This window comes from Dermacentor silvarum, chromosome 1, assembly GCF_013339745.2.
Source record: "Dermacentor silvarum isolate Dsil-2018 chromosome 1, BIME_Dsil_1.4, whole genome shotgun sequence".
Lineage (NCBI taxonomy): Eukaryota > Metazoa > Arthropoda > Arachnida > Ixodida > Ixodidae > Dermacentor > Dermacentor silvarum.
The window spans coordinates 202,901,378-202,926,459 of NC_051154.1; the positions used below are offsets into that span (position 1 = coordinate 202,901,378).

The window sequence follows — 25,082 nt, forward strand, 5'->3', positions numbered from 1 at the left end:
AAAGCCATGTATATCATGCTTGATCTTGAACATTTATTTCTAAATCACATTATTCAATTTCTTTATAATATGAATAGTTGGAATCTACAAGAATTAGGCTTTTTTATGGCATATACGACAACTTTATATCCTAAGTAGAAGAGCCACCACGGTTGCTCCAAAAGTACTCGAAACGGGGGGCTGGTGGCACCGGACCACCACCTTAACATTTGTTAGCCGGTGAAAAGCGGTCACCGGGGAAAGATAAACAAGTACACGTGTCAATATGAACACTCTGTATATTGCTTATTCCTTCACTAGTCACTAGTGGCAATTATAGTTGACCTCTAACAAATTAAACATTACTCTTTATCAAAATTTACACGCTTCTATGTCTTATCCTGGTTCCACCTTTCAAGCGTTAAAATAGGTACTTACGTGAATAGATAACAATGTTTCAGCCTTTTTAAAGCGCCCGAAAAAAAAGTCGATTAATCGATTAATCGACGAAAAACCCCGCATCGAAATCGATTAATCGATGATACGCTAAAGCGACGAACGATTAATCGTTAATCGATTAAAACATTTAATCGACCATCCCTACGAGCACTTTCGCCAGAAAATGCTAAACAAATTACGCAAACTGCGCGCAGCCCGAACATGTATCCAAGCAACGCATATTACAACCTCCACAATCTCGTGAACGTGTGACTTCGCGTGGAGTCAAAACACAGCCATCTGAGTGAGTGAGGGTCCTGTTACCATGTAGGACCGATAGTGAAACGCTGCGTTTCAGTTTCTCCACGGACAAAAATGTGCCGCATATTAGAGTGGTTCATAATCGCTGGTACTACGAGGCACCTTTATTTTGATCCGGGTGGTCAAGCAATGTATAGTAAGAGGTACTAGAAAAGCAGCAACGAAAAATATAGAAGGCTCTTCTGCCCGCCTCGCTAGGGGGTCAGTGCGTGGCGTGTACCGCTGTGTTCAGCTCAGTTCCCGTAGTGTGGAGTGGCTTTGTGGCTTCTGGACACGGCGCCGCTGCCTGCTGTCTGACTGGCTTATACACGATCGTTATGTGAACTGTAACGAAATAAAAGAACGAGAAAGAAGGAGAAAGAAAAAAAAATCATCAAAAAAGGAACGAGGACTCCGCTCTGACGGAAAATCACCGTAGCAGGCGTTTATAATTCATTTACCTTTTTTTCAAGAATTACTATAGTATGTACTTGACTTTTTTTTTTTTTGCATTCCTCATAATCCCGAACGAAATTCCATGTATACCAGGTACTCCGATCTATCGCTGTGGTTTAACAGAAACATTTTCTTATGTCTTCATCTCTCTCACTTGTTTATTATTTTTATAGGGCTTCTCGCGTAGCGTATTCTTCCCAAACGATCTGCCGATGAAGCCTCATTCATCGGTCAAAATGGAACTAAGAGTGTCCAAATACCCCACATGCTCAGCGAAGTGCAGCTATGACAAAACTCTGTCCGGTAGCGGCTCCGGCCTTATAGACCAGGTAAGCTGACTTGCTGCTAAAAAAAAAAAAAAAAAAAAAAAAAAAAAGTGCTACCCAAAACAGCGTATACATTGTATCTGTCACAACAGCGCGATCACATTCTTTTGGCGCGGCATACAGCCAGACACATCGACACCCACGAGAACCCATAATGAACGTATGTGCTATATATATATATATATATAAACAAGTAAATGCCGTCCAGCCACAGGGTCAAAGTAAGAGCCACAGTAACCTCGCCGGCACGTCTGTGCATGCTTTTCGGTTTCGTGTCGTTGTTCCCGGTCGTGTCAACAAGTTTCGCTTTGGTCGACGCTTCACTACGGGCTACACGTGCTTCGGTCCTCGGCTCAGGGAGCACGAGCAACATTTCGTCAGACACTGCCCCGAGTGAGACGCTGCGCAGAGCGAAACTTGTGCACGATTGGTCGACGGTCGTCTCGTTGCGAGCCAATCTACTTCGAAAGACGACTCTTGGATTCACGTCCATTTCAGCCATGGACTAATAGAAGAAAACTGGGAGAGGGCGTTACGTAAGCAAACTGAAGCCAAGAAAAGGCGGTCCACCAAGATCACGCCGCGGTAAATGTTTTAGTGTCTTCCAGCGACTGTCAATGCACGCTCTTCCGAAAAAACAACGGGTGCAAGAGAAACCTGCGGCTGCCCCCACTCGCATGCCGCAGCGAAGACTATAAGTTTCTAAACGTCGCAATAAACGACCTAAGCTGCACAAGCGCATCGGGAGATTATGTGCGCAGAGCGGTTGGCAAAGCACCCGAACCAGTGCGCGTCGATTAAAACATACCGGGAACCAAGCACAATGGGCTGAGTTCCGCCGAGAGCAGGGTCACGCGTCGGACCGACCTTTTGCGAGACAAAAGGCAAAGGGGATGACTGCGCGGAGAGCTGGCTGGCGAAGGCTGGTTGCGTGACGTATTACCCGCACCTAGTTTGTTTCCCTCCTCCATGATCCTGGCGTGCGTCCGGCTATACCTGACGAAAGGAGGTCTGTCGAAGTCGGCTATAGGTGGGAAGAAGATTCACGAAAAAAGGGGGGAAAATAGTTTAGCATCCTTCCAGACTGCAGCACGATGCCTTTCTGGTGGATGCCAACCTACTCCCTTTTCGCTCCGGGTATACTCAAAGGACACGCGACCGATCGACTCCCCCAGTGCGCGGGTCGATCTCCGGCCAGGTGTGGCGTGTGCGTGCGGCGACTAAACGACAAGGATCGATCTTGCGTACGCAGACAGACATGAGAGAGCACTGCACTCGGTGGCGCTGCGCAGACGAACATCAATGCAACTATCGTTCCTTTGAAACACCTGCACGTGACGGAAGGTGCTAAAAGAAGTAAAAAGTATGCGCAGCGAAGACAGATCTCGCGGCTCCGGCGTAACACGGTAAGGACCCAAGCTAGAATTTCGCCCACTTTCGCCCAATTCAATGGAGCAGCCATTTATAATGCATCTATAGCAAGAGAGCACGTTACAGTTTAGAAGGATTCGCGGGCGGGTGGCGCTGCTGCCTCAAACGAGCGCGAAAAAGAAAAGGCGCGTCGCCCATTATTTTGCTGCCAGTCGTCGTCGCTGTCTTAGCGGGGCTGTGGCCATGTCATCTATGGCATTGCGACATTACATGAATAGTGGTGTCGACAGACACGTTTTCGAGAGCCCACGCGCGTTTCTGATGCGCCTATACTAGACGGCGTGCACTGACGTCATCCTAGGCGCTATATTAGACACCCATCACGGTGAGAAGATGCGCCGGTGACGTCACGTGCAAGATATCTATACGTGTTTCTCGCTGCTGCTGTCAACGGCGACAGGAGGCACAGACGCTTTAGCGAGAAATACGGGCTCGCTACTTACGGGAGACTGGTTATTAGCGCAGTATGGCACGATTTTTAATGATGTGACGTGCACAAGTGTGTGCTGAATAGTAAGTATCGCATCGTATCGTAGGTTTGCTGACTGAAACAAATTTTACGGGACACGAGTACGATTAAGATCTTGCTCCAGAAGCTTCGCTATTGATGCTAATAAAAAAAAAGAACACTGCGTTCAAATATAAACACCGGTGACCTTGGCACTAAACAAAGGACGGGCCATTGCATAAGCAAGCGCTGCAGTATGGATGTCATTGGACTCAGAAGCGTCGAACATGCTTCCTGTTTGAGTGACAGAATTGGTAAGACTTTATAGTGGAGCACGGAGAGGTGAGCCTTACTACTACTAGAGGGGCTGGGGTTGACTAAAATAAAAGCATAAAAAAGATAGAGATAGAGGGACAGGCAGCAAATATTGCTCTTTCTGAGCAGCGCAGGGGCACAGGGGCTTTTGAAGAGCTGAGTGTGTTACACGTTAGTTCTGAACAACATAAAGGGCACAACAACAGCATGTGGAACGGTTATGCGCCCGGCAGCATCACAAAGCACGAAACGTATTGCGAACCGTATTGAAAACACCCCCCCCCCCCCCCCCCCCTCGATTCCCCCGCACCAAAAACACAAATCTCAGGCTGAGTCTCTCCAGGTCCCGGCGCGAACGACTGACTCATGCTGAGGTATTCGGAAGTTGAGCTTTAGTAGTGCAAAGACGCCGTGGCGTCAAGCGAAAATCCGATTTTGCGGGATTTACGTTTTGTTTGCTCCCATTTTTGTTCCCGACGTCGCACTCTTGGCGAATTTTCCGCGCCAGCTGATGCAATTATTATTTAAGAAGAAAGGCACACGCGTCTGGCTGCCTGCTCTTCAAGCATTCCATGCAAGCGCGGGGGCGAGCAACAAACGCCGCCAGCTGGGCGAACGGACAGCGAACCCTTCGCATTTTCGGCAAGCGTACGCAGTACACAAGGCGGCAAGCGCCAGTAAGCGCCCCGAGAAATGCGAAGCGAGGCGGCGCGACACTGCGGCGCCTGTTCGCCCCGCGGCGCCGCGCAACCGAGACTCCACTCTACCGCTCCTTACAAGCTTAAACGGCTTAGCAACAATCCCTCCCCCACTCTCCTCCCTTCGTCCTTCCCATGCACTCGGTTCGGCAGGGTATACGCTGGGTTCGTCTGGAGCGCGAGGGTTTCGCGCAACTGGAGACACTTCGGCAAGACGCATTCTTGCCGGAGTATTTCCTTCTCATCCTCCCCCTTTTAACTTGTAAAAAGCAAAAGTGAGCGCTTAGCGGCGCCGGTGCTTCGACGCAGCGCTTCCCCCTCCGCAGTTTCTTTATTTTTTTGTTTTTAAATATGTTTTGCCCTCGAAGTACGTTGGCGGTGTCGGAGACCGACGGCTGGCTGATGGACGCGACGCGAAGCACTGAAGCCGAAAGCGCTGGCGCAGGCGGACAGACTCTAGCTTGGCGCGCGTGGTGCGTGCGGTAGCGACCGCGGGATTGTTTTTACACTGCTCGCGTTCTGCTCCGTGAGCCGCTCCGTTTTCTAACCGCATAGGGACTATGCCCGAGAGCCCCATCCAACTTTCCACAATGCGCTCGCGCGGAAGCCGAGGGTCGCAAAGCCGCATGCGCTGTGCGATTCTGCTCGTTCCAGAGGACATAAACGGAAAATCAACAGTTTCGTTTACAGCGAAACAATAATGGTATTACGAAAACCTGATATTAGAGTAACGAGAAAGCATCGGTAATAGCAAAAAGTAAATGAAAATGCAAAAGAAAGGTCACTAAGTGATATCAACGCTACCTACAGCTTAATTCTCTTGCAGTCACGGAGAACGTGATCATATCATTAACTTCAGTTCCGATTTAGCTTCAGAGGCAAGTGGTGGATATTAAAATAGGAGTGCGGCGTTTTCGATCGGCGTTCGACACCCCACTATGGGCCGTCCGCGCCCGCCTCCATAGCTTTCAGATTTCCCTCGGCAAAGGCGCTCTTTGCATGCAAACGGCAGGTCGATCGGCAGAGCTGCTATTTTGGGGCCGCACGTTGTTTTAGCCGCGGCATGGATCCGACGAGGCGGCGAGACAAGCCACGCAGGTGCCACCATGGGGTCCGTCCGGAAAGAAGTCCGGGAGTTGTATGTAAGGGACGATTAAAAAAAAAAAAATAGCGGAAATGAGCAAATAATTAAAAACATATAATGCAAGAACGGGGGTTTCAACTGTGCGCCCCTAATATGTAAAGCGTATTTTAAATAACCCGTTCATGAACAGAATGGTTTGCGGAAGCACAATACGCGATGTGATGTCCCCATCGAATAGGTGCAAGCGGCACGCGACAACTGCATGCGCGTGCGGCGCCTGCACCCTCGACCATTTCTATAGGCGCAGTGCATCACGGAACACACCAGGGCACCTATATTCTCGTACGATCACTTTCGGTGCGCGCTGATTGGTTGTTTAAGCCAAATCGCTCGAATCGTCCAACGCACGGTGTACTATACGTCACGCGAAAGTGATCGTCCGACAATACTGGCCCAGCTGTCGCACGTTTACCCGCCACAGCATATATAGCGTAGCAACTATCGAGCCCCACGCACTCCCCAGATTATTCTCGCCCTACTATATATATATATATATATATATATATATATATATATAGTACAATTACCCAATAACGAGCACTGAAGTGGGCGACGAGCTGTGAAGCTGGTGAATACCGTCCGTCTTCGTCGTTCTTGAACGCAAGCCAACTAACCCGAATTTGTACTCTCTTGAAGTCTTATCGGTCATAATGAAATCGCTGGAAAATGTGATCCCTGTTTAAATGTGAATGCACAGCTTTCGCGCGCAAACGCCGCAAAAGAGGTTAGGGAGCTATTCACCACGTGCCACACAGCCGCGCAACACGGTCAGAACTGGCGCGTTCCTGTGCAGCAAGTGGAGTCCACAAAATTCGCGTGCACGCCTGGCTCCCACTGTGCACTGAGGGCAACCACATGAAGCGCATTACCGAAGTACTTCCGGCGTGCAGTGCCGTCACCCGGCGTCGTCATGCGCTGCGCGCACGTAACTACACGCGGTAAAGCTTCTTCCCGCTGCAATCGTAAACTGCGTGGGACTTACGTTGGCCGGGATTATATAGCCTCGTAGTCGTCGCGCAGCGTGAAGCGGGCGCGCCGACGAGGCGCCGTAAATACGACGGACGACGGAAATGCGTCTCATGTAGTTGCCGCATGACACGCGTTGATTGCCGAGCTATATAGTTACGTTCGTGACGCCAGAGGTCTCTGCTAGTGTAGGTGCGGCGCCGCGGGCACTGGCGGACATTGTGCTAGAGGGCGGCGGTGCTATACCGTGAGCCAGCTCACGGTGTCGACGTTTGTCGGACCGATCGTTAACCGGCAACGTGCGACTCAATCAGCAAAAGCGGCGCCCACTCCTCGCAGCAGGCCGCACTAACACCGGCCAGCCGTTTTGGCACTAGTTGGGTTAGTTGGTAATTCATTACGTAAGTACAGTATAGCGCTACTGCTGCACCCAGGACGGGTAGAAGTGACGAACGACACGGCGCTCGCGCCACCTTCGTCACAATCACGTCTGCCCTGCGTGCTGGCCTATGCTTTACTCGTTCTGTGCTGAACGTGGCGGACCCAAGGTTAGCGAATTTATACTATTCAGTCCGTCACATGCAACATGTAATTCTGGGAGTCCAAGGTACTGATTCGTTATAATTTTATCGGGCATGTGGGAGTTACCTAAACAAGTGACCATAAAAAGTAAATAAAAATACAAATCACAGATGAATGCGTCGAAAATGCTGCACCATTTGTACTATATAGCATACTAGAAAAAAAAAAAGACAACAGAACAATAACAGAACAACATTTGGCATCAAAGGACTAGATGACCATCAGCTCTCGCGGAAACACACTCTCTATTCACGGCTTCAACAATTTTCCGTGCCCAGCAGAAAACAACACCGCACCGTCACGGGTTACACTATACTCTGTACATAGTACTCAGTGTACCATAGTAGGCAGTACATCACCTCGAAGTAATGACTTTTTCCCATATCTTTTCTTCATTCTTTTTTTTTTCCGACCGATAGCAAACAGGATAATACCCAAGGCGTCAGTATCGGCTTCCACTTAGTCGGAGTCAAAAGAAAATTGTGCATAGAAGTCGAGCGGGCGTAGAAAAATTGCGAGCGGCTGCGTGTGCAGCATGTTCTCTTTTGTCACACGGCTTCACGACAACAAAAAGAGCACCTTACGCGACCAACTGACGCAGCGGGCCAGAACGTCCGACATCTGACCTTCTGCCCCACTGAGCCATTTATTTTATTCATCCATTTTCTCGTACACAGTGCAGCTCACATGGGGCTGTCGTAAAAGTATACGGAACGGGTGGCTAAAATACAGTAAGATAACGGCGGGAGGAGTAACAACAGATCGTCGCGGCAGCAATCGGAAATGACAAGGAAATACGACAAGCACAGAACAACGCACAACCACAGGAAACAACAAAACGTATATGCAAGTGAACAAATCTAGAAAGGAGCAGAAAACGAGAAAAGTATAGAAATATGAAGTAAACGCAAAATGTACAGCAGGGCGCGATGTTCAGCTGGTGGCGACAGAAACAAAGGTCCAGTGCGAGAGGACGGACGAATAAGGATAGTTTGAGAAGAGGGACACCGAACTGCTTTAAGCCAAAGCAACAACTCCCGAATTTATAAGAGATTTACTGTGCAGACGCGTTTTCCCGGAAAGTGTCTTAGCAAACATTAAAAGGAAGATAGTTTCGAGCGGATGAATGACACGGTCCGCGAGCTTCAACTAATCGACGACTAAACACAGAAAACAAAGTTCGGTTCAAAGGAACGAGGGCATCAAATACATCATGCTTTGTGGTCACAGCGATGACAGAATAAACCGTCCACGTTTATTTCCGTCTGGATTTGTGAACCTGCACGGGTTTTTAGCATTTCGAAAGCATATTCGCCCGATTCAAGTACAGTTACAAGTCGTGGCCTCGTATATATGTATACTTTAACGTCACCATAATAAAAGCATCCTCGGGCTGCTTGTGCGTCTTTCGGCTCTAGTTCAAGGAATACTTAACATTTGTAGTTTTATAAATTTAATGTCGCGTGACACGCCGAATGTCTTAGGTAGCTGTGCTTGTCGACAAAGTCGATGCTTTGTAAGTGTATGAGGATGTGGACATATTGAAGAACGAATAGTACTAATAGTTGGTTCTATGTGAGATTTCTTTGCGACTCGTACGAAAAAAAAAAGAAAAGAGGCGACAGTGAAAAAGGTGAAGTACGGAAAGCGAGAGACGGAACAAGATTTTAGCAATACCAGCACCAGAAAACAGGAAACAAAGGGGAAATATGGCTTTTATTCATTATTTAAAATAAACAACTGCAAGTATACACGTGAGCAACACTATACTACGCAAGTTCTCTCTTGCTTCTCTTTCTCTCTCACTTTTTTTTTTTCTCGCGACAACCTCTTTCACTCTATTTTTTTTTTTGTTCACTCGCGAAACACGTTGTATATAGTATATGTATAGGTAACTTACGCAGTACATACGTAGAATAGGCCACCAACGTCCACCAGACACACCAACAGCATCATTATACACAACACGACCATTCCTTTTGGCTACACACACGGTGCCCGTATAGCATGGCTTCGTGTTGCTTTCGGCGTGGCGGGAGATTACAACTCGCGCACCTTTATAAACAAACGAATCGCGTATTTGGTTCAATTATGAAGATGTCAATTAACATCACGTGCCACCGATCGTCGCGACCTCTGACGAGGACTGCACAGAAAAGCGCCTCTGGTCAGCTACAACTACACGCTGCAGCGAATCTGCCGCCACGCCGAAAACTATAGCCATCACGCACACACATACACACACTGCGCTAATAACAGCATCGGGTGCGGCCGAAACGAATAGCGCCATTTACAGGAACATACAGACACAGCAGCCAGAAGAGAGAAACGGCAAAACAAAAACAAAACAACAACAACAACATGACGGAACAGCTCGTTAGCAGTAGACGACAGGAGGAGGCCGAGTCACTGTCCTTAGCCCCCACACCGTCTCATTCACTTCTCCTGTCGTCCGCCGCCAAGTCGCAGCAGGATCAGCAATTCGCAGAAATGTGAACAGTAACGAGAAAACGAGAACGACGAAACAGAAAGCGAGAGAAAAAAAAAATAGAAACAAGAATTACACGTCCCACGCGGTCGCAACACAAACACAAACAGCAGAAAAGCGCGCAAGTGCTAAGTGCTCGCGCCCGGCCCCGGTATTTTTTTTTTTCTTTTTTTTTTCTGTTTACGTCGTCGCCTGCTCAAGTCGTCCGCTTGAACAGACGACGGCTATAATTTCGTCCGTTCGCTGCTTCTGCGAAGCGATGCAATAGCCCTTGTTGTCACAGAGCTAACGTAAACACGACGACGACGAAGATACGACGTCTGCGGCGGGGCAGAATAAGAAATAGGGGCCAGCGTAGGATGGGCGAGCACAGACGAACAACCAACAAGCGGTAGTACAAGGGACGAGCCCCTTTCCCACCATTAATCCGCCGCCAACGCGGACGACTTAAGCACGCAACGCACGCAAGTGTATACAAGGCGATAATGGCGTCGCGAGTGTTTGTCTTCGGTAAGGGAAGGAGGTTCGCGTGGAACGTCAGACACGTGATCCTCACCCTAATTTCTCTTGTTTTTTTTTAAATCGTGTTCCTGCATGGAAGAGCGGAGTTGCTAAACGGAGGGATATAAGGCGGAAGAGGCTTCGCAAGAACTAAGCTAATAATTGCGACACGGTCGAAGGTTGACTTCCTGTAACATTTCCGAAGATAAAGCACCGTGATAAACAGCACGCATGTTCAGACGTATCCGATATAGACGGCTTGTCTATGCACATATATGTATAAACGGCATATGCATGTACACATGTATAAACAGGCTGCCTCTTTCAGAACAGTATAAAAAAGAACGAGCTGACCCGCCCATAAGAATTTTTTTTAACGTCGTAAACAAATGGTTAAATAAAGCTTAACAGCGTCAGAAAAGGCCGCGCGACTTCACGACACTATAAAAAAAAGAAAAAAAAAAAGAAAAAAAAAGAAAATAAAACGGAAAGAGAGAGAGAGAGAAAAGAAACACCCAAGCCACTCCGTGTAAAAGCATGAAAACGCAATCTCGAACCGGCCGGCATGGCGATGCCTGGTTACGGCAAATAGGATAAAAGAACGAAAAGATGCATAAATATCGCGATAACAGGTGAGAATGAGGGAAAACTCCGCAATGAAAGTCCGAGAGACGCAGACAGAATTGACAGGCAACGATTTCTTTCAGTGCCACAAATGCGGTTGTATTTTGTGCATCTGATGTCAGCACAAGAAGCGAATGAAAGCTAATACCATTAGGAGAAACAAGTAAGTAGACTCAAATTCGAACGTACGTAAGCGATCTTGGGCACATATTTTTTAAGGAGCGCAAAAAGCAGCGCAGAACGCAGCGCCGCACGATGTACTTTTTATATATACACACACACATAAATATATGTATGTATAAAGAAGGAAGCTTTTTTCAGGTTTACCTTTTAAGAAAGAACCAGAAAAATAAACGTCGTCGTTCTCGTGTACACTCCCGAGGAGGAGAGGGGGGGGGGGGGGGGGGGGCGTCTCGCTCATACGTAATATGACAGCGCAGCTTCATGCGCATCCCGTGGGTGTCACGTTCACCAGAGCGAGACTGGCTCAGAGCGGGCCTTCCAAAGAACTAGCGGTGTGACACGCTACGTGGACAGTATTCAATCAACGCCGTTGTTGATTTGAGGCTCCAAGACGGGGGAGTAGCTACGCTAGTGGTTCTGCGTTACTGAGCCCAAATAGAGCCATAAACGATAAACAAATGCCACCATAAGTCAGTAGCCGTTGGTCTCAGAAGTTACTACACCACGGTAAATTGCGATGAGGCGTTCTCGATGCTACATGTTGTGCTATGGCTGACTCGCTGGTCAAGACCAGCCCACGACGCTGACAACATGCATGATGTGAGTGAGGACAGACATGTAGAAGGAAAAACGAAAAGGAGAAGCGCGGAGTGGATTGAGTGTTATGTAAGGCAAAAGAGGCAGCCGCTTCCACTGGCGTCCACTGTCACGTGAATGACCTCCAGTGCTCCTGACCACCGGGGGATGTAAAACCTTTATACAAACACCTATCGAAACATAGCAATAACTGTTTTGATTACGTCACGAAACCTGCCACTGCGGTTCGTTCTCAACCTGTGCCTCGAATTACGGCGTAAAAGGGCGGCCTTACTAAGTAATCTTTCTTTCTCCCTAAAAAAAAAAACACATGCAAGAGCATGAGGCAGTTGGGGTGGAGAAAGGCCTGGAGCGGGGGGCTTGTGTTTCACACCGTCGACAATCGTCCGGCGGAGGGCGACAGAACGAACGGCGAAGGTTGCGGGCTTATATCATATGCGACCCTGGAATTCCTGGGGGTTATAAAGACGCGAGATAGAGTTGTAGAAAAAAAAAAAAAAAGTAGATGCGCCGTACAAACGCGAAGCTGTTCTCGTACTACTCCTGCTACTACTGCCCCGGAAAATTCACGAGAACAATGCAATGAAGGCAATGTGATAGGGGAAAAAAAATAATAAACTAAATTCAGCACGGCAAAGGAGGAGCGCTGCTGAAACATCAGTGGTGACGGCCATGACGCTATAGTATATATGTGTCTATATATATTTATATATACTTTTTTTTCTTTGCGTGGAACAAGACGTTTGTGTCTTTCCTTTTATACGCAACAAACTCTCACTGCATATACGTGAAAAAACACGTACAACAACCGTATACAGTACACGTAGCTATATAACTCGTCTAAGCGTTTGAAGTAAGATTTGCTGCATCTTTACTTTACCATACTTTACGATATCCACTAGGAACAGAAGCAGCGGACGGAAAAAAAAAAAAGAGGTGGCACAGGCAGGCTGATAGCTGAAGACGACACAAACGCTTCAATAAATTATGCGCTATAAGCAGAAGCAGGACAGCTATTGTTCAGTATGTACACGAAAGAACGCGGGACGAAAGCCATAACTGAGATTCTTTGGCAGGCGCGGAACAGCGACAGTGTGTTATAGGAGACATGGCAGCCACCCATATCTTTGAGACAAGGTAGCAATGACAGGTGGCAGTACAGGAAAAAAAAAAAAGAAAAAAAAAAGAAAGAAAGAAAAAAAAAAAGCAGGCTATATATAAAACGACTGGCGCGAGAAGTAGCGCGCCAAAATGTAAAACCGCCCCTGAATACAGGGGGTAATGCTACATTATGGCGGCTTCTTTCCTCGTTCAGGAGAAACGTTCAAACAATGCTCAATCACTTTCGGTTCTTCGCTCTGCGCCCACTCGCTTTGAAACTCCGGAAACGATTCGTTCGAGGCCGTAGCGCGGTGTTTCTGGCAACGCTATGCCCCCATGTAGCTACTACGGCAATAATATCGTATTCTCCAATGCAGCAAGGTGTACTTAAGGTCCTGTCGCAAATGCGCGGAAGCCGTTTACGCAGCCTACACGCGACGTTCGCGGTGATCAGACCGAACGCTTCAGAGACACGAAGGGCGCGCCTTATCAGAAATGTGCCAATACGGCGAATGACACCAACAGACGTCACGCTTACGCGGGCTTGCGGACCTCCTCGAAACCGAGATACCGTTTTTCTTTCATTGCGAACAGGCACAGGTTGAGAGTCAGAGAAACAAGCGCACCCTTTTCTCAGCTGCGAAGCGAAGAAAAAGCTACGCCGGAAGCAGATAGTGCAGTGTTCGCAATCCCCCGCGAAGCGCGCCGCTCTGCATGGCATCGGCGTTCGGAAGCTTACTGAGCGTTGCTACTTCAAGTAGGGCAGCCTTGATTAGAGGTCTCGCGGCTAGAAAGCTCGCCGCCACTATCGTCGCGCGCCGCAGATGAGTCACGCCGGGATTGTTGCAACAGGTGTCACACTATGAGAGCATGTCGTTGCCGAAAGAACGCGACGGTTGTGCGTCAAGGCTTGCAGCCGATAGACGTTCGGGAGCCTGACAATAACTTCACAGTCTGCAGAACATTCCTTGCATACATTTAAACCATGACCTAAATAGTAGTCAGAGTGCACGGCAGCTGTTACACGCACATTACGAGATTTATTTAAATGCAGTAACACTGAACTTTCGCATCCTTTCAACAGGGTACAGTTAGAACCTCACATAGCATAACTGTACAATCGTCAATGACAGAGGCGCCATAATGCGACAGCCTGACTTTCCAGCACCGGCTCCGGCGCGGTGAAACGTATGCCAGATTCTGGAGACGATAGGGAAACGCCGGAGCACGCTCCCTACTCACGCTTGTCACATTAGAGCTCTCCAGCCCACCAAATGGGGCGCAAAATGTGCTGAAGGTCCCGAGCTCACATTGTTGTGCCCCATTCTTCGATGCGATGTTGTACATTTTTTGTTCCGACTACGGTCAAAATCTTCGAACTTTCATCAAGCATGGCTCTCACAATGTAACACCCAGCAGAAGCGTGAAACCACTTCAAGCCGGACGCTCTCAGTTGGATAGCTGCGCCGGAATGATCAGATTTGTTGCAATTCAATAAAACTGTTGTATGGCAGATGTCAAGCTACAACGCATGATGGCACGAATCCAATACCATCTGCGGAGGAGTTCAGACCCCTCTACAGACGGTTCTGCGTCGAACCATTATTTTGCTTCCGCGAAAAGACTTTTGTCCTTTCGAAGGAATACCTCATACTCAAAGTCAAGCCGAAGACCTTGTTAAAAATCTTGCAACAAGCCATCAAATGGTGTGAGAGGTACGGCTTCAAGAGGTTTCGTCGGCACGCTATTCCGGCGGAACGCGAAGCCCGTACAGAAGCCGCGTCCTGAGATTGGCAGTAGTCGCGGACAAATTTCAATACAATCTTATCGGCCAAAAAGCAACAGAAACCCGATAAATCTGAACACTCTACGACAATTTCGATAGTGACGGCGGGTGTGTGAAACCGTCGCACCTTGCCATGCGAGCGTCTCACGAGGCCCGGATGGCATGGTGCGCGGGAGAGGACACAAGAGAGCCCAGGGCGTGGCGTCGCCGCTCACAGCGTGATGCCGACACTGCGACCGTACTCACCGAGCGCGGGCGCGGCGGGCGACTGAGCGGCCACCACAGAAGATGTCGACACCGGTTTGGAGCCCACGAAAGAAGACTCCATCCACACGGCGGGCCTGGCGGCACCGTTCGAAGACGCGGACGTAGACGGCACACCGATGTCACTGATCACCGAGGGGCAGACGGCCTCCGAATCGTCCTCGCGTTCCACGTTCCAACCACCACCGTCCCCGTAGATGCCTTGAACGTATGAGTAGCGGTCCCGAGGAATGCACGGTGACGCCGACTGCTGCTGCTGCTGCTGCTGTCGGTGCTCTTGCTGTTCTTGCAGCTGTTGTTGGTGATGCTGTTGCTGCTGGTTGTAATCGAAAGCCGACGGCGTAGTCCAACCGCCTCCAGGAGACACGGGTCGGCTGCCCGCGGAAGACAGAGGAGTTGTGGTACCGGTGCTGGGAGCGGCACGCCAGCCGAGGTACGGCTGCCGCATGGATCTGTAGGACCAGGCTGCCGCAGGGGCACTGCTGACGCTGCCCCAGCGGCTGAGGGAACCGCCTCCGTCGTGTGATCCGGGGCTGGACGTGAGGGACTCGCGCGACGCATGCCAGCATCGCCAGTCTGGCGCTGTCACTCGCTTGGGGATGACCAGGTTGCGGCTGTCTGGAGTGTTGGCGGCCAGGCTCGCGGTCGAAGGCGTGCGGCTGCCCAGCCCCTGCCAGCCGGATCGGCCCGTGGACGAGACGGAGTCGCGCCGCGCCCGCAGGATGCCCGTCTCGGCCGGCTTGCCGCGCCGCGTGTACCATTCGGGTAGCTCGAGCTTCTGGAGCGAGCGCTCGATGCGGAGCTCGTGTTCGGACTTGGTTCGCTGTTCGTCGCCCAGCAGCGGGCAGCCCACGGTGCCGTCCTCGAGGAACCGGTCCATGCTGCGGGTGCGGTTCAAGTACGCGTCGTCTGCTTCGTCGCAGTTCTGGCCGGTGTCTTCTTCGGCCCCTTCGGCAGCGGAAATGGAAGATTTCACCTGGCGACAACAGAGCGTGTCCACGTCGGTCTCGAGGTAGCCCAGACTCCTGCTGCGGCGGCGTTCATCGTGCGCGGGCTGTCCACAGCGGCGTCGTGCGTAGCGACTGCGCGTCTGCTCGACGAGCCGGTTGAACTTGTCTGGATGCACGGCCGGCGCCGGGCTCCGGGGCGGCAGCACTGCGGCGGTGCCGATCGGTTCGGTTCCTGTAGCCTGCCGCGGTGCATGCTGCGGCTCCGTTGAAGGAGGCGGCCATCGATCGTGCAGCCTGCGGCTGCGCCAAGCGTCCGCCTCGAGCGCCGCGAGATCCGGCGAGCTCTTGGCCAGACTCTCGCGCGCCGCCTGCGCGCTAGCGCGGAACCCGAGCAGCCGTTCTGCCGACTCTTCGGCTGTCGTGCCTGGAGCAGCGGATGCGTCGTTCGGGCGCTTCTGCTGCTCTTGCTGCCGCTGAAGGTTCTCGAAGAATCGACGCCGCGACGATACAAGGCGGCCGGTAGCAGGCGACATGTGCGGTTCGGGCAGCTGGACTTGCGGTTTGGGTAGTGTCTGAGCCAGCCGCCGCGCCGTCGCGTAGCCCGTGATGCGCTCAAGATACTCGGCTGGATCGAGTGGAGACCGGGATCGGGGCGGGGGCACCGGCTTGGGCGGCCGGAGAAGCAGCGGCTGCGACGCTTGCTGCTGCTGTTTTTGCTGCTGAGGAACAGGCGGCGGCTTGCGATGGCAGACTGGGCCCGTTCCTCCGTTGACGGGAAGAGTAGCTGGCCTTTTGTTGCCGCAATGGCCATTGCTGACTTTCGGTGTGCTTGTTATGGGCGGGCCATCGCAGTCGTCAGAGTCGGGAATGTTGTCTACGATGACGGCGTTGCTCTTCACAGGAGTTTGTAGTACACGAACACGATCTTCAAGAAGCACGGGAGACGGCGTCGAACTTGTCGGGGGCGAACTGTCCGCTCGTGTTGGCAAAACGTCCGAGTGAACGTGAAAAGAACGTTGCTCGCAAGGCAGCGGCTCACGTTCCAAGAGAGGAGACACGTCGCCTTCTTTGTGATGACCGTTCACGTGTTCCCTGCTGCCGCCGGATTTCTTGAGGTGCAGCGACGAAAACTCCTTGTAGCGCACGGGAGTCGGCAGCCGGACGTCAGAGCGGGCCGATGAGGAACTGGCTTTGTACACCGGTGAAGACGAGACGGAGACGATGTCATCCGCAGGCTGACTTCGCGCGTGCCTGGCCCGGTCGACGGCATCTTCTGAGCCGCCGACCGAGCAGGCCGTGCGCACTACGACGTCCAGATCTGGTGGCGGAGCGAACTGCTTGCACCCAGCGTAGATTTCACGCGACGCTTCGGCACTCGCCGTGGTTGCTGCTTTCGCTGTGGCTACTGCCAGCGCGAGAAACGGATCGCGCGACTGCGCCCGCACCGATGCCAGGGCGGACGCGCGGCTGGGCTCAGTCGTGCTGCCGCCGCGGGATCGCGCGACGGCGCGCGATGTTGCTGTCGCGCTCACTGTTCCCGCTCTCTGTTTGTGGTGGCGCGCGGCCGGCGGGCTTTCCAAGTGAAAACTCACATCTTCCTCCTCGAAAAGTTGACTTTCAACGCTGTCTTCCTCTTCGTCGTCTTCCAAGTCGCAGGAGGTGCCTTCGTCGTCGTACGCGGCAACGGGATGCTGCGGCGTCTTCTGCTGCCTCCAGCGATGATACTCGCGCTGCTGACAAGCGTCGTTGGCCGCACTGGAGACGAAGGCTGGGTTCACGCTGCCGCCGACATTCCTTACTCCACCGCCGCCGGCGCTCTCTTTCTTCTGCTTCCCACTTTCCCGCGTTGCCGATTGGCGCCTCTGAATCCCCCCTTCCGGTTGACGCTTACGCGCTCCATCCACAGAGGGCAGCACCCGACGCGTCGGCTGCGGCGGAGCGCTTGTCTTGGCTGCATCATCGGCTTGGCTACCGCGCGGTTTCGGCTGCGGTGTCGTCTGCTCTCGAAACACCGTCTTCTCGACATCGGTGCGTTTTCCCAGTGGCGTGCATCGCTCCGTAGTTTCGGTGCTGCTCGTTTCACTCCAAGATGTCTGATTGACGTTGTTGAGCTTCGCAATGCGCGTTCCGTTCCGGTAGTACTCGTAGCTGTCCTCACGTCTCACGCTCTGTGACACGCAAATCTCCGTTTGCACAAAGCTCAACGTCGAGTTATCGCTGCTGTCGCGGTGCATGCCGTTCATGCTTTTGGTCCGGCGCTCTTCAGCCACTCCTGCGCGGCTTTCACTTCGAGGCCCGGGAGGTGAATGCGTACCGTTTCTGTTGCCGCCACCGCCGCTGTCGACGAAGCATTGCTGGTCCGCCGAGCGGCCGTGGCTCTTGCGCGAGCTCGAGCTATCGATCGCCGACTCCCAGCTCAGACTGCTGGGGGGCGAGATGTCGCTCGAACTCGAAGTGCTGTCCCCGTCCAAGTAACCCGAGTCATCCAGGTCAGCCTCGGCGTTCTGTTGATCGTCCCCATGGTAACTAGCCGAGTTTCGATTTCGGCCATGCCCGCTCGCGTAGTCATCGTCGTCGCTACCAGATGACGCTGAGAGGTCTTTGAATGTGACGTGCCGCACGATAGATGGCGCGCTGTGTCGAGTCTCTGTCGCGAGTGCGCTTTTGCGGATCGCGGCGGCTCGGCCGCTGTTTACGATCTTGCCCGCCGGTTTCAGAAGCGCGTGGCTGCCGGTGTTCACCTGGTTGTTGCAGTGGTCAGCTGTTGGCGACCCCTCGCCACCGGTGACGGAGGCGCGACGCGGCGGCGGTTCAAACGGCTGATTTTCGGCGTTCGCTCCATGCCCGGCGCTTCCACGATTAGTGACGTTGTAATCCTGCGCGTTTACGTCGCTCACACTTCCCGAACGTCCGTTGACACACCGTGATTTGAGAGGCCGATCTGGCGACGGAGGTAAAATCACTGCACCTCCACGGGGATTACCACCGGGACCTTTTCTGCTGGCGTCGCTGTAGATGACCGCAGTTGCAACAACGGCATCAACGGGAGTCGCTGATGAAGTGGCAACATAATTCGAAGGCGTCGTCGGTGGGCAGGTGCTAGGTAGTGGTTCGGAATGATCGTGGTGCTTGTTGCCGGCGGCGAAACCGTTGGTGACTCCTGCGGCGGCTCTGTTGAGCTCGACCACAGAGCCGCATTCGGACGGGTAGGACCACCAGCTCCCCGAGTCGGAGTCCTCTTCGCCGATGGAAGAGGCCGACTCCAGCCTGGTGGTGTCGCTGCTGCAACTGCCGCCTGCGCTGCCGCCGCTGTACTCTTCTTCCGGCGCTGATGCTGCGATGCCGACGGCGCCGGGGGCGCACAGAACGTGCGACTCCCAGCGCGGTACGTCCGGCTGCGTCATGACGTCGCTGTTGACGACGCCGCGCACCGGAGCATCACGGGAGAACTGCCGTTTCGGTGAGCGGCAGCTGCTGCAGTGTCGTCGCGCGCGCTGATCCGGCCTTCACCTTGTTTTTTCGCGACACTTGGGCGACGACGAACGACGGCGGCCCAGCCGCCCGCACAGCTGCGTTGTTGGTAGAGGCTCCGACGCAGGCGAACGCACGCGCGAGCCACGCGCGCGCCGGCGCTTCTGCGCCGCAACTGCTGCACTGCTGCGTGCCGCCGTCCTCTCTCAGCCGGTGGGAAGAAGAACCGGCAGCGGCAAGCCGAGAGGAGCGACCGTCCGCTACCAACGCCGACCTGCGTCGCTCTGTCCGTGCGGGAGAACAGCCGAGCGGCGAGTCGCCGACTCGTGCGGCGAAGCCGGCTTCCGGAAAGGGTCTGCTGCTCCGCTTTTCTTCTCAGTGGCTGGCTGGCCGCTGCTTCCCGCTCTCCGCATTGTGCGTTGTTCTTGCACGCGCGCTCGCCCCCCTCGCCCCGCTGCCAGCTGCCCCTTTCTGCGCCCTCTCGGTCAGGCCCGACGGCTGCTGGGCGATTCTAACCCCGAGCCCTCCTTTCCTGTGCGTGTGTACGTGCTTTTTATACATTCTAGTTGTCTTTCGCTTTCCGAACACCCAACCCGACGTTTCTGCGAGGGGAAAGGACTCCAACTCCAATGAATTGGAGCTGGGGTTCTCACCCCGAGCCAGCTGTGAGGTGGGCCGGAACCGCTGCCAAGGCTGAAGCGTGCCCCACGACTTAACAATCTCCCCCAACCACCTTTTGGTGTTTGTTTGGTCGTATATTATCGTGTGCTGCCGCGTGCCGCGATGCCATGGGCGGATGTCGGGATGGGGAAGCTTTTGTTGCGTGTGTCCTGGCCGCCGAACAGCTCGTAACTCATGATGCTGCTTTCGCCGAAAGTCCCGTTTTCTTGTGGTTTTGCATTTTCACGACGCCCCCTGTTCGGCCGCTACGAGACGTGCATGCAACCCATCATAAAACGTTTACGAGCGCATTTCAGTAGCGAGAACTGGCTTCTCCGCGCGAGCACAACGATTTCGCATTGTAAATGTCCGCGTCTGGACCCAGACCACACGTGGACCGTCACTGCTGACCGGCTGGCTTGCCGACCTTGATCGCGCGCTTTTGGCTTCGCGAGTGATGAAGGTGGTGCCGGTGCGTGCTGCTTCGCGCGCTCTCGTGTAGGGTGAAGGTGGCCTCCGCCAGACACACCTGTGACTCCGCAGCTCCTACCTGCAACCAGCAGTGGCTAATATAGCGAGCCCTGCTAGTCGCGACGACTAAGAGAAGCACGGGTACGTTGGAAGTGGAATGCCTGACATCTTGAAGCGCGGTGTGATGAATCCAACCGGACAGTGGTGTGTACTAGCTATGGGGTCTGTTTTCCCGAGCTATAACAACGGTCTGCGAATTAACGTTGGACGTCCGGCGCGGCATGGCAGCCGGCGACGGCTGCACCGAAGTTGACAGTTGACGTGAATCCCGAGTAGTTGGCTTCATTCTTCCAATTCCCTAACTCTGTTATTTTTCGCTTAACTGCTTTACAGAGGTGTTCAAATAGTGAAATATCCAAATGGCATCGAATACGAATATTCGAAAAAGCGATCTTCGGTTATGGAATGGAGTACCGAATATTTTCTCGTTTCTAAACAAAGAAATGTAAAAGCTTTCGCGGAGTCTGTTTGTTAAAAAAAGAAGAGAGAGAGGGAGGAAAAAAAAAGGTTCACATAAATTATTTGATGCGTGCATGTAATGCCGTTCGCAACTGAATATTCATTCAATTGATGAGTTTGTAAATTATAAACTTGTTTCAGTTATATGATGCACCATGACGATGAGCGTAATCAAACAAGAGAATTGAATGTACCTCATACACGCAGTGTGTTATGTTCGTTGAAGTAGCTAAATGTACAGTACTACAACACCGCACGTCGGTTTGAAGCGATGCAAACGGGATAAGATTGGCCAAATAATGCATTACTGTGCCTAAATCAGGACAAGAATTTCATAGACTCCTTAAAGGCGAGGCGTACTTATTGAATGATTGTTGGTTATTGCGCACAAGTCGGCTGCTCTATGCTTTCGCTGAGGAACTGGAACCTCTCTGCAGAATTCGCGGCTGTCCTGCAGTAGAATCATTCGGAACAATCCCCGCTTGCGTGAGTTGTTCTTCCCGGGACACCAATCCCTTATCTTCGAAACTCTGCTTATCGGTATAATTGCGAACAGTTGAATACCAGTTCGGAGCACGGATTCTGACTATGCCTGGATTTCCTAGAACCACTTGGGAAAGCTAGCGGTAAATAACCTCACAATTACTAGCTGGTCGACTAGAGTGCCACATAGACGCCTGTGGGAGTATGATTTTTTTTCGCAACGTGTATCAAGTTAGCCTGCAGTTCGCTTTGCACTGCCATTACTTATTACGTAGCCTCTACGGTGTGCAACTGGGCAAAGGAACGCTCCAAATTCAGCTTTCTTCCACAGCTATGAACTTTGGTACAGCTGCCCATTCCCTGACTGCCACTTTTTTTTTTTTTTTTTTAATGCAAAGCATTCATTGCAGACATTGCAGAATGTCTGCATACAGCAGACACTGCGAAATCCTAACTGGGAGCTTACCACTGTCGTTGAAAAGAAAAGTGTACAACCATTGCATTCTACCGGTGCTAACATATGGCCGGGGCAGAAGCTTGGAGGTTAACAAAGAAGCTCGAGAACAAGTTAAGGACCGCACAATGAGCATGGAACGAGAAATGTTAGGCCTGACGTTAAGAGACAAGAAGAGAGCGGTGTGGATCAGAGAGCGAACGGGGATAGCCGATATTCTAATTGACATTAGGAGAGAGAAATTGAGCTGGGCAGGCCGTGTAATGCGTAGGATGGATAACCGGTGGACCATTAGAGCTACAGAATGGATACCAGGAGAAGGGCAGTGTAGTCGAGCACGGCAGAAAACTAGGTGGGGTGATGAAGTTAGGAAATTTGCAGGCGCAAGTTGGAATCAGCTAGCGCAAGACAGGGGTAACTGGAGATCGTAGGGAGAGGTCTTCGTCCTGCAGTGGACATAAATATAGGCTGATGATGATGATGTTGATTTATTGCATCACAACACGCACTTTGTGGTAGGTAGGTAGGTAAGTTTCTCTCTCGCCTCGTTTCTGGCCTCTTCAATAATAATAAAATAACAATAAAAAAAGGCTTGTCCAATGCTGGGATCGCACCGGGGTTCCCCCCAGTTAAAGAGCTCGGTGCTCTACCCATTAGACTACAGACGGCTTTTTAAATTCTTTTTTCGGCTTCTTAACGTGCTACAAACACCAGTAACACATCCTTGATACCTTAGAACAAAAACAGAAAACTGAGTAAAGGCAGTCAGCCACCCTATGGCTGTCATCGTCATTTTTTTTACGTTCCTTCAGGTCTATACCAGGGCCTCCGCCCTGGGCGGCCAATCAGCAACACACTCTTGCGCTTTAAACACTTCAATGTAACGTCGCCTGGTATTCGACTATTCGCTTGAAACGTGCTTCCCAAATGCCTGCAGAAAAGTGTGCCTATTCCTCTCTGCAATCACTCTCTCTCTCTCTCTCTCTCTCTGGTGTTAGGCTACAGACGCATACACCTCGTGCCAACGCCAACTATCGCTTTGAGACGTCACGTCGCGCGTCACGTCGCGCAACAATTTGTTTAAAAAGCGAGAACACGTGCGTGCTATGCGGACGCAGGCATGGAACGCGCGAATAATCGTGCGCGCGTCATGTCGCATATTCTACCGGCTTCGGGATCGGTCCAGGTGGTTAAGGAACACGTTCTAATGTTTTTCCATTGATTCTGGTTACATAGATTAGGTGCAGAGTAGCAGCTTATAAGGCACACAAGCTCGGGGGCCAACATCTGTGCCTTACTACAAATACATTCTACTACTACTGGTTGAAATCCCCTGTTTCCCGGGTGGCAGAATCCTGGTTAGCTCAGTTGGCAACGCTGCCTCGGCAAGGCGGTGGTGTGAGGGGCTCGATTCGCCCGAACAGGGCGAATTTTTCACCTCTCAGCTGTGAGGTTTTCTTTTTGAGGAGCGCCAACCTTCGTAAAGCTCCGTGCTATATATACTCTCAGATGGACGGCAATATTTTCCCTTTCATCAAGCTTCCTCCACATAGCGTATTTCAGCGGAATTTGTTCCTTTATTCTGTTTTATGCATAGTATGGGGTGAGGGGGGTACAGAACTCAAGGAGTTTTGCAACGACACAAACTATTATTATTATTATTATTATTATTATTATTATTATTATTATTATTATTATTATTATTATTATTATTATTATTATTATTATTATTATTATTATTCTGTTTGCAGTTCTCAAGCCGCATTCGCGCCACTTGATATTCTAAGCACAGACGCGTTCGACGCACTTATCCGAAGTTGCTCTCTTTGAACACAAAGGGCCATGCCCTGTTAGATAATTACCCGAAATTACCACTCTCCTCTTATTAAAAGCTCCACGACACTTCGCGCGAAATGTCCACGCAAAGCATCGTGAGCCGCGGTATACCGCGTGTCATGAACTTCACGATATCTTCGCGGTATACCAAGCCGTGCATGCCCGCTCCCGCGGATGGTGGAAAATAGCGCGTTTATCGTGGTTGAGACAGTTGGTGCTCAGCCACGTTGCTCTGTCACGTTCGAATGTCCCAGAGCCGCAGAAGATCGCAGATTCGATTACATCCTCACGTGTCGGGCGTGCTTCGTACGATAGAACGAAGCCTTTCTGACGCAATACTTGCAAGTCGATCCACGCGGCAGATTTCTAACAGGGCGCGACTCCACATGACAATGACATTTTCTTCCCCCCCCCCCCCCCCTTTTTTTTTTTCTTTTTTTTTTCCATCGCGAGCCTGCGTGCTGCCCCCGCGTTCACGCGAGCTCCGGACGTGGCAAAGAACGGGGGTGTACGAGATAGCACCAGCGACAGGTCCGGTGCTTTTGTGCGGGACACACTGCCTGCAAGTGCCGCTCCTGCTTCCATTCGGGCGCCATTGCTACGTGTTTCGTCTTTACAAATCAGTCGCAAAGACGCGCACCCGACGCGTCTCGTCGCGCAGGGCTGGCAACACGCCGAACACGTTGGAGTCAAACATTTATCTCACAGCTCAGCCGGCAAAAAAAAAAAAAAAAAAAAAAAAGAAGAAGAAGAAGTTCATGGAGAGAGAAGGAGGAAGAGAGAGAGAGCAAACGAAAGAAGAGAAGTCACGGTGGCCAGGTTCTATCACGATGGGCCCTCTGCGCACGAGTTTTGTTCAAGTGGCCGTCGAAACGCTTCGTCTGTCGCCGCGCAGTGTCGTCTCTTCTTCGACGACTGCAGGACTCCTTTATGCCCGGACTAGGTTAACTCTATTCAACAGCAGACGGCCAGCTTCCAGAATCGTGCTTCGTTGGTGTTTAGAGCCCTGGTGCGGTACCTCGATGGAGCCAGCAGGCCCGAACGACTGCCGCGTAAGATATATTGATGGTGTTCACAGCGCACACATAACTAAGGAAAAGAGGGCAGGTACAGTTAAAGAGCGCTGTTTAGTCTGCCTGTCCTGAGGTATATTCACAAGCACGCATGCCATATTGCATTTTCTATCCACTCATCCCTCAACAGCCCCTCGCTCAGCGGTCATGGTGAGGAGCTTAGGGTAGCACTTATGACAACTAACTCTCTTCCCTTTCCCTGCTATCTTAAAGGAACACTAAAGTATAAACGACATTGGTAAATTACGCTTCTGCGTCAGCAAAACGGCCATTGTTACCATGAGAAAAAGCTTCGTGAGCCGAGGCCGGGACGTCATGAATTCTGATAGCGTCTTGTCGGGTCTAGTTAATTGTTTATCGGCAAAGATATAGTAATTCGTAGTGTTGTCACGACTGATGCCGTGGTGCGATTGCGCTGGCAGCAAGCTCCGGCATCCTGCCATTTTTGCACGGCTGTAGTGTTGCCGACACTGCTGGTTTTAGAGTGTGGAGGTCTTCGGGCCTCTCTAACGCTCTACGCACATTAAATCACGCCGTT

General features: G+C 51.6%; 1 protein-coding gene across 2 annotated transcripts; it reads right to left on the reverse strand.

Annotated features, from left to right (window-relative positions):
* Positions 1–804: 804 nt before the first annotated feature.
* Positions 805–19,584, reverse strand: LOC119436654 (uncharacterized). Of its 2 annotated transcripts, XM_037703611.2 has the most exons (2): positions 14,610–19,582; positions 805–1,062 (listed from the first exon to the last, which is right to left on the reverse strand). In XM_037703611.2, exons 1-2 carry the CDS (start codon positions 18,979–18,981, stop codon positions 941–943), a joined length of 4,494 nt encoding a protein of 1,497 aa, XP_037559539.1. In that variant the 5' UTR covers positions 18,982–19,582; the 3' UTR covers positions 805–940. The 2 variants fall into 2 exon arrangements, with proteins under 2 accessions (XP_037559539.1, XP_037559540.1); XM_037703612.2 differs by lacking the exon at positions 805–1,062 and having other exon boundaries at positions 8,781–19,584.
* Between the last annotated feature and the right edge of the window lie 5,498 nt (positions 19,585–25,082).

Bases quoted from the DNA above. Each gene is read 5' to 3' on its own strand.
- LOC119436654 (XM_037703611.2), bottom strand. From the start codon at position 18,981: ATGACGCAGCCGGACGTACCGCGCTGGGAGTCGCACGTTCTGTGCGCC. The intron at 1,063-14,609 runs GTGAGTACGGTC...ATTTCGTTACAG, and splicing joins GCCCGCCGCGCCCGCGCTCG to TTCACATAACGATCGTGTAT.